Below are 7,920 nucleotides of genomic sequence, written 5' to 3' on the forward strand. Positions count from 1 at the left end.
ACACACACACACACACACACACACACACACACACACACACACACACACACACACACACACACACACAAAAACACAAACACAGTTTGTGAAGATTTTGCGGGGCTGTCTGATCACGTCACTTTCATAAACATGTCAAAGCTGTTGTATTAAAACCAACTTAAATCATGCATATGCTCTTCTCTTAACAAAGCACACAAGCAGTCTTGTGGAGAGAGAAGATGATGACATTATAAATGAAGATGATAGAGTGTATGAAGGACTGTCAAACCAATTTTGAAAGATGAGAGAAAATAGGTGTTTACATCCAGACTCAGATTAAAAAAAAAATCCAGTTCATCAAGATGTGTGCCACATGTATGTCAATTTTAACTCTAAAGACTGTTCTACTTACTTCTCTGTTTTCTATTGTGTAAAGTCAACCATTTGAGCATTAATCTAAATTTTGGCAGCATTATGTAATGTTATGTCTCAAAAATTGGGTTAATTAGCCCTGCGTTAGGCTGACAACCTATGACCCTATGATAGCTGTGACTCTTATAAGGATAAGTGGAAGAGAACGGAAGGATGGATGGACAGAAAATTATGGTGACGAAATATGTAGGCTACAAATTATGTCACTAAGATATTAATCATAGCTTTATTGATCGAATACTTAATTACAGGATCAGTAAGAGTCTGGACTAAAGAAAAACTGAAGTTTCTAATAACTAAGATAATATTGGACTATAGAAGTTTATGTAAAACAAAGCAAAAACAACAACAAAAAATCATTGGCATTATTGTTCAGTATGGCACAACTTTAACAGGGTTAACTTTGGCCTTTCATGACAGAGGTACTGCCCTGTATGTATAGAAATATGTAGTCTGGTAACTGCAGGCACATGAGCCAACATACTATACAGAGCACGTGTCTCGCTATGCAAAACCCACACACACGGTTTTAGATGCAAAATTCAACTTTAAGCCTAATTTACTAAGCCCAAAATTAACCCAGGCAGTCTAGAGGCACTACAGCGGGCCAACGAACTCAGCTCGGAGTCTAACCGGCGAAAGAACTTAGCCCCACTGTCAGGCAGACTGTCAACTGCAACAGTTGACAATCTCAGCTCAGAATCGAGCCAGCAAAAGAACTTGGGCCCACTCCCATACAGGCTGTCACCTGTGGTGAATTTAACTACTCAATTTCAATCGAGAACCAACCTCTCGCACTTTCACATACACACGCACAGCCTAGAGGCGCTGCCCCCTTCGCACAGAATCTAGCCGGCGGAGAAAATTGGGCGGCCCCCTTTCATGTAGGCCTTTCAACTGTGGCAGGGATCCCACACCCTGTCTGGTTCTTTAGGATGTCCTCAGTTCCCAGGTTACCACCCCAGTCCTCCCTTCCCATGGGTCTCGCCCTTGCGTCCGCGAGCGAGTGGGGCAGCCAAGCCCAGAACAATTAGTCTTACTCTTACATTTTCAGTCGCTATTTTTGAGATAAAATTATTTTAAGTGCCTCAGTAATGCTATGCTTTTAATAAGTGTTATAAAGTACCTCATTTGAGGACAGTCCATTCAGTGAGGACAGACAGGTTCGTGCAGCTGTGACTCGCCTCAGTCGACCACCAAGGTGAATCTGCAATGTGGTGCAAAGTCGGTGTTATAAATCATTTTTTCGAAGAAATATAATAATAATAAGGAATAATAAGAAAATTCACAGCATGTGCTTTAACCTGGCGGATGTAGTGTGTGCCGTAGGTGTGTATAAGCTCACTGTACTGAGCTCTGGTGGAGCTGTTGTAGAAATGTGGTAGCTTGGTTAAATCCTTACTGAACTCAGAGCTGAGAGACGGACTGTTTGATACTCGGTAACTGGACACAAAGAGACAGATTAGTAAATGATCTCAACAGAAGCTTTTCAAACAAAGATTGCAACATAACCCAAATTTATATGACTATTCTGAGTTATTCACAGCCTACCTGTAATGGTTGCAGGTGACCCTGTGTGTGCTGAAGATGTGGCGGTCCTCTGTGGCCCTTTTTGATGCAAAGTTATACACAGCAGATTGCTTTCCTCCCACAAATATCCCTAAATCTAGGCCAGTCTGTTATGAAAGATAAGAAAAAGAATAAATAAATTAGTGTGTTCAACTGATTGATTTTGTTTTTTTGCCAGCCAATAATGAGACATTATTTGATCTATCTGTCCCAAATTACAGATCTCGATTTATGTTCAAACATGGCCTCAGTTTCAAAGTGCAAAACACATGTTGGTGGTGGGACCATTTTTCAAAAATCTGAAAAAGTATTTAAAATATGATGTTAAAACTTCCTAATAAGACTTAAGACCATATACTTTAAAAAAAAAATCTATCTATATTGACATGTTTATCATTATTGTAACATTGACATTATTTGATAATACCAAAATATGTTAATTTTATGTAAATAACTGTTGTGAAATGTGCCCTACCTTCCAGTCAGTACTGTCCTGGGAGGTGTAGGTGTCAACCAGAGATCTGTGAACACAATTCACAGTAAAGAATCACAGATAAATTTCAGTTTGATTTCAAAGATGATTTCCATTATTTTAAACAGTTAGTATTTACAGATGAGGACCTGTTTTTGTAATTAGATTAGCTCTGAATAATATGATGAAGAGAATAAAGATAATTTATACATCAGAAAAGGTGTCTAGCAGTAATTTCATCACTGCCAGAGACTGAACTAATCAGATATAGATTTTTAGATAGCGACTCAACTGTCACACAACATTTAACCTTCTCTCAGTAAGACACTAACTGTGAAGCAATCATAATAATATAACATAATAATAAGGCTATACCTAACAGAGGTGTGGATGCTGCTGTAAATATCGGCACTGCATCGGCTGAATGCACGCCAGTCCACTGCAGAGACTGGCAGCTGAAAATGAAGACAGATCATGAACATGTACACATAAAGTGTGTGCTACTGTTCAAATGGCTCTTTGTTGTTGCATCTTTATTTACTTTCTGCAGCATGTTGCCTTGAAGCGGGTTGGAGCAGAGAGTACATGTTTCACTTGGTGTGAGGTAGGTATTCACATCAATCACGTAGGCTCCCTTTCGTCGCAGAGTGACCACATCAAATCCCTCCCCCACCAGGTTGTGACCTGGTATAAAAGGAGCAGCCTTACACTGGCTGTAGTTTCCAGTCTGACAGGAAAGAACAGCGGAGTTGCAGGACAGAAAGAGAAGGAGGCTCAGGTAGAGAGGAGGTGGGGTTGAATAAGACAGCATAGCTGCAGTGAAAAAGACAGATATTTTGGAGAGAGAGAGAGAGAGAGAGATAAGTGATCGTTATTAAAGTTCTCAGTAAAGTAAAGAACACCAAATTTTTGCAAACATGCAGCCTCACCTGACTGCAGGTTTCCCCAACCTTATAAACAGTACAGGACACAACAGTGTGCGTATTAGTGATTTGCATAATATTATAAGCTTGAGTAAACCTGCAGTCAGCTGAGACTCGATGGGTGAGGAAATGTTTTTCCCACTTAAAATTCTGTGACTGGATGAACACAATCAACTCTCTGTGATTCCTTACCTGTATTTAAAAACATTCATTAAGATAGTCTGCTTTTTTTAAAAATAAAAATAAAAATCTGGATACCTCTTTCGCAGTTTTTCCATGGCAGAGATTTCTGAAATTTGTTTTAATCATCACTGCTCAAAAGTGTAATTTTCCTTTTTATTAAAATGCTGTGCTCACACACAATTTTATGTGCAGTTTCTCTTTTGTAATATGGTTTCAATATCATATACTGTAGTGTCTTGTGTGAGAAGCTGTAGTCAATAAAGTATTGTTAGTTGACTCAAGTCAACATTTTTCATATTGACTTGACTCACATGTAAAATGATCTTGACTTAAAAGAAGATAAGAAAAAAAATCACTAAATTGAAATGCAAGCACACATACATAAACAAATAAAAGGAGAGGCTTTCTTTAAACACTGTATCTCTGTCTGTCTTATTAAAATAAAGTTAACAATAACTTTGTGTACCATTAAAAAATGTTTCTACCTTTTCCAAATACTGTTGAAGTTGCTGTTCCTCTGTCAGTGATGCAATTCAGACAAAAGCAGGACAATGAGCCAACAAGACTTGTTCAAAAACAGACAGAGAAGCACAGCTTTTAAAGAATAAGATGGGTACACGTGCTACAAATCAACAAAGATAAGGATCGTTAAACAAACCAACAATGGCTTTTTGGACCCTGGATTAAGGAAGTATCCTTGGAATAACTTCCTTGTCAATGCTGAGAAGCTGTTTGAGATTATGTGCCCTCTTAACAATAGATGTAACTATATATGTGTAAGAGAAAGCGGGCTGTCAGCCCCCAAACCACAAAATTCCAACAACAGAGATGCCACACATGCACATTTGGTTCAAATATCAAAAATGATTTGGACCATGTATATTTTTATCTTCATTGCCAAATCTATTTATTGAAAAAAAATTAAATAACTAACACAATTAACAATATAATTAAATAATAAACAGACTGGCGACCTGTGCCCCAACTGTACCCATATGGCACCTTGGATACGCTCCATCCCTCAGCCCTGCGACCGTGATAAAGATAAGCAGAAGAGAATGGATGAATGGATGCCAAATTTAATAATAAATGTTTAGGTAACAGAGGCGTTATCAGTGTTGTACTGCTGGCTCTGCAGTCACTAGATATAAAGTCTGTCTTCATTCTGGGTAAATGTGTCACGTTTATTATTGCGGCTCTGATTGTTTTCCCTGTTTCACTCCTTTCTTCAGTTGTTTTTCTTACACCCACAGGTGCCCTTGGACTTTAATTGCTCCTAGTGTCACTCACGTGTTTGGCATTACATGAAGCAGCTTTGTGTGTAAACATACCTGAAATCTTTTACTAGTTGTTTTCAGCAGTGAAATGAATACATTACCTATAAATCAACTTCCTTTTGCACATTTGTATTTTTCATTTGTAAACTTGTTATGTTATTCACTATAAAACATGTTCCATCACTACCTAGGCTTACAATTTCAATTAATATCCAGACCTTTAAGTAGTCGGGCTATTCATTTTCAAACTGTAAAAACATTACACACAGACAAAGTCTCACAAAGAGACTCTCAAAAGAGACTTAGTGTTGTGTTTGAAGTAGTATACCTTGCCTGTAGAGGTAAACACAAAGATCATTAAGCATGCATGTTATTAAAGTATCTTCCCCCCTTTCAGCTGCTCAATAATGCAAATATATAATAAGCCAGTCTAATGGTAGCAACGGAGTGCATTTAGGGACATAGACATGATCATCCTGCTGAAGTTTAAGTAACTTTTAATATGGCATGTTGATGTCAGATGGTGTAATATAGAAATTGTTTCCCATAAAATCACCTCTAGGGGTTACAGAGAGTGAGTGAAAAAGAGAAAATATCCAGTTTTCTCAGTGAAAATGCCCGAGTGTGTAGTTTCATACCATGGATTCATACCATGGATAATCCTCTATTTTAAGGTACAGTACGGCCAAGATTTTTTTTAACAGTTTTTACAGAATTAAATTTCATCTCTGTAATATTCTAAATATTTATAATTGAGCTATTTGTATATAGTAGAGCTATTTCCCAATTTTGTGAACTTTGTAATATATTGTATTATTTAATTTAATTCAGTCTGTTACTGTTCTTATTGTCTTGGAGCAACTGTAACCACATAATTTCCTCAGAGATTAATAAAGCATTCTGAATCTGCTGAATCTGATGATGAGACAGCTTTGAGCTGATAGGAAGGTGACAATAACTCGCATAACCACTCATTAAAACCAGGATGCTGTCAGGGTTCCTGGGCCGTTGACCCGGTATTTTCAGTTCGTCTTCATTGTTCATTCTCTGCATGTTCTACTTCCTGTTTAATTGTGTTAGCCTTACTCTGTGCATTATGTTCTAGTTCTCTTCCCATTTATCATTAGTTCATTATGTTCAGCTGTTCACTCACCTGTCTCTAATCACTCATCATTCCGCCTGTGTATTTATGTTCCCCAGTTCCACCAGTCCAGTGCCGTGTCATTGATGTTGATGTTGCCATTATTGTCGTTCCCGTCTGTATTCAGTTATTCAGCCAGCCATTCATTCATTCAGTCAGTCAGTTAGTTAGTCTTGCCGTTCCTGCTTTGTTCATTCACCCGCTCCAATAAATCCTCGTCATTCTGCACCGTGAGTCCAGCGTTTGGGTCATCTCTTCCTCGCCTCCACACACCACAACCCCTGACAGGTACACAGAAGAGCATCTCTGAGCAAACAACATGCTGAACTTGCGGATGAGCACACCAGTCATGCACTACTGCAAGCTAACCCGCTATGCCAAATGAGTACTACTGAATACCTGAGTATCGTTGCCGCCCATGTCTATCTGTTTTTGATCCCAGTGTACCCATCTTATGAAGGCTGCCTCCACAATAATGTGTTGTCTCACAAAATTCAATTCATCTCAAGCTGGTTTCTTGCACATGATAATGATTTAGCTTTACTCAAATGGTCTCCACAGTCACCAGATCTCAATCCACTAGAGCCTGATGGGATGCGGTGGAACAGGAGATTCACATCATTGATGTGCTGCAACTTTGTGATGCTGTCATGTCAGTATGAACCAAAAACCTCTGAGGAACATTTCCAGCACCCTGTTTAACCAATAAGAGCCAAGACCCATTTTTACTGTCAGGAAAACTGGGAGAGTCAATTTTGAAACTTCAACAGAACCTTTCCTCAATGTATACAGGGGCGTGGGTTCTTATGGGTAAATCTATGCCATGAATGATTAAGGTAGTTCTGGGATCCAGGCTATTATTAGCAAAGTGTACCTAATAAAGTGAGTATAAACAATGGAAATGAGTGTCTTCGTTAAATCCAATCCAGCTGTATGTGCTAAAAGTACATTTTAGCATGATAATCTAATCTGATACCTGCTAAATATTAACTTATTACTACTGCCTTTACAATTATCATGCTAACTCACTTTACCTTTCTTTACTTTGCATGATTTATTCCAGACATGTCTCACAAATCTATTCTGGGCTTCAGACCAGATTTTATAACAACATCACCACTAATTTGTTGGGTTATTGGAGCAGCTCATGGTCTCCTTTTCTTCATTTTGGATTAATTTAGTCTTGTTATGTTTTTACTTGAACAGTGATTGTCAGTAAGTGACTTTAATTGAGAGCAGCTACAAAGCTCGCTACCATAGAGAGTATAAAAGCTTGACTATTGTCACATCTATGTCACATCCACAAATGTGCCTTTGTGACATTAATTAGTGCCCTCACTGACACACAAAACAAAACGACTACACAACAGAACAACTACACAAGACAACACAACACACTAAGTATACACTCCACACTAAACGTCACAAATCTCCCACATCTAAAAACTCTCTCTCACTCGCTTGCTCTGTCTGTCTGCCATTACCGTCACTCCCAAAACTTTTCCCTCTTCCTAAACAATCAAATCCCACGTGTTGACTTATTTTTTAAAAATTGGTCGACATGGTACATTTTTCCACCAACAGGAAAGCGGTGGCTTTTTCCCTTTCTTTACTGTTTTCACGCTGTCCTTAGAAAATGCTTAAAACACACACACACAAAAACGTGACGACAGTGTTTAGAAAGAAGTATGACTTATATCTATTATCATAACTCTGGATTTACTGGCCTGTAATTAAAATTTAAAAACATTGAAGTCCGAACTTTCAATGTGGGCTGAAATAGAGACTCAGTGTGGTTGTAGCTTGTTGCTATGTCAGCTTACATCAGTCATGTGATTTGGAGGTGGAGCGTGTCCGTGGACCACGGAGGGTTAACATCCAACCACCTGTGTAAAATCCGAAATTCCCATGGTGTTGTTCAAAATGTGCTTTGGCACAATCATA

General features: G+C 38.4%; 1 protein-coding gene across 1 annotated transcript in view; it reads right to left on the reverse strand.

Annotated features, from left to right (window-relative positions):
• LOC102196952 (perforin-1-like) overlaps positions 1-6,396 on the reverse strand; it is an 8,438-nt gene extending 2,042 nt beyond the window's left edge. Inside the window, exons 1-7 of the mRNA XM_013913696.1 lie at positions 6,376-6,396; positions 2,994-3,179; positions 2,828-2,907; positions 2,456-2,501; positions 1,963-2,087; positions 1,716-1,854; positions 1,538-1,618 (exon numbers count right to left, since the gene is read on the reverse strand). Coding sequence (XP_013769150.1) covers positions 1,538-1,618; positions 1,716-1,854; positions 1,963-2,087; positions 2,456-2,501; positions 2,828-2,907; positions 2,994-3,179; positions 6,376-6,396 — 678 coding nt within the window. The remainder of the gene's footprint in view (positions 1-1,537; positions 1,619-1,715; positions 1,855-1,962; positions 2,088-2,455; positions 2,502-2,827; positions 2,908-2,993; positions 3,180-6,375) is intronic.
• Between the last annotated feature and the right edge of the window lie 1,524 nt (positions 6,397-7,920).

The sequence above is a fragment of the Pundamilia nyererei genome, unplaced genomic scaffold (genome assembly GCF_000239375.1).
Source record: "Pundamilia nyererei isolate P.nyererei 1_Seehausen unplaced genomic scaffold, PunNye1.0 scaffold00145, whole genome shotgun sequence".
NCBI classification, from domain to species: Eukaryota; Metazoa; Chordata; class Actinopteri; order Cichliformes; family Cichlidae; genus Pundamilia; species Pundamilia nyererei.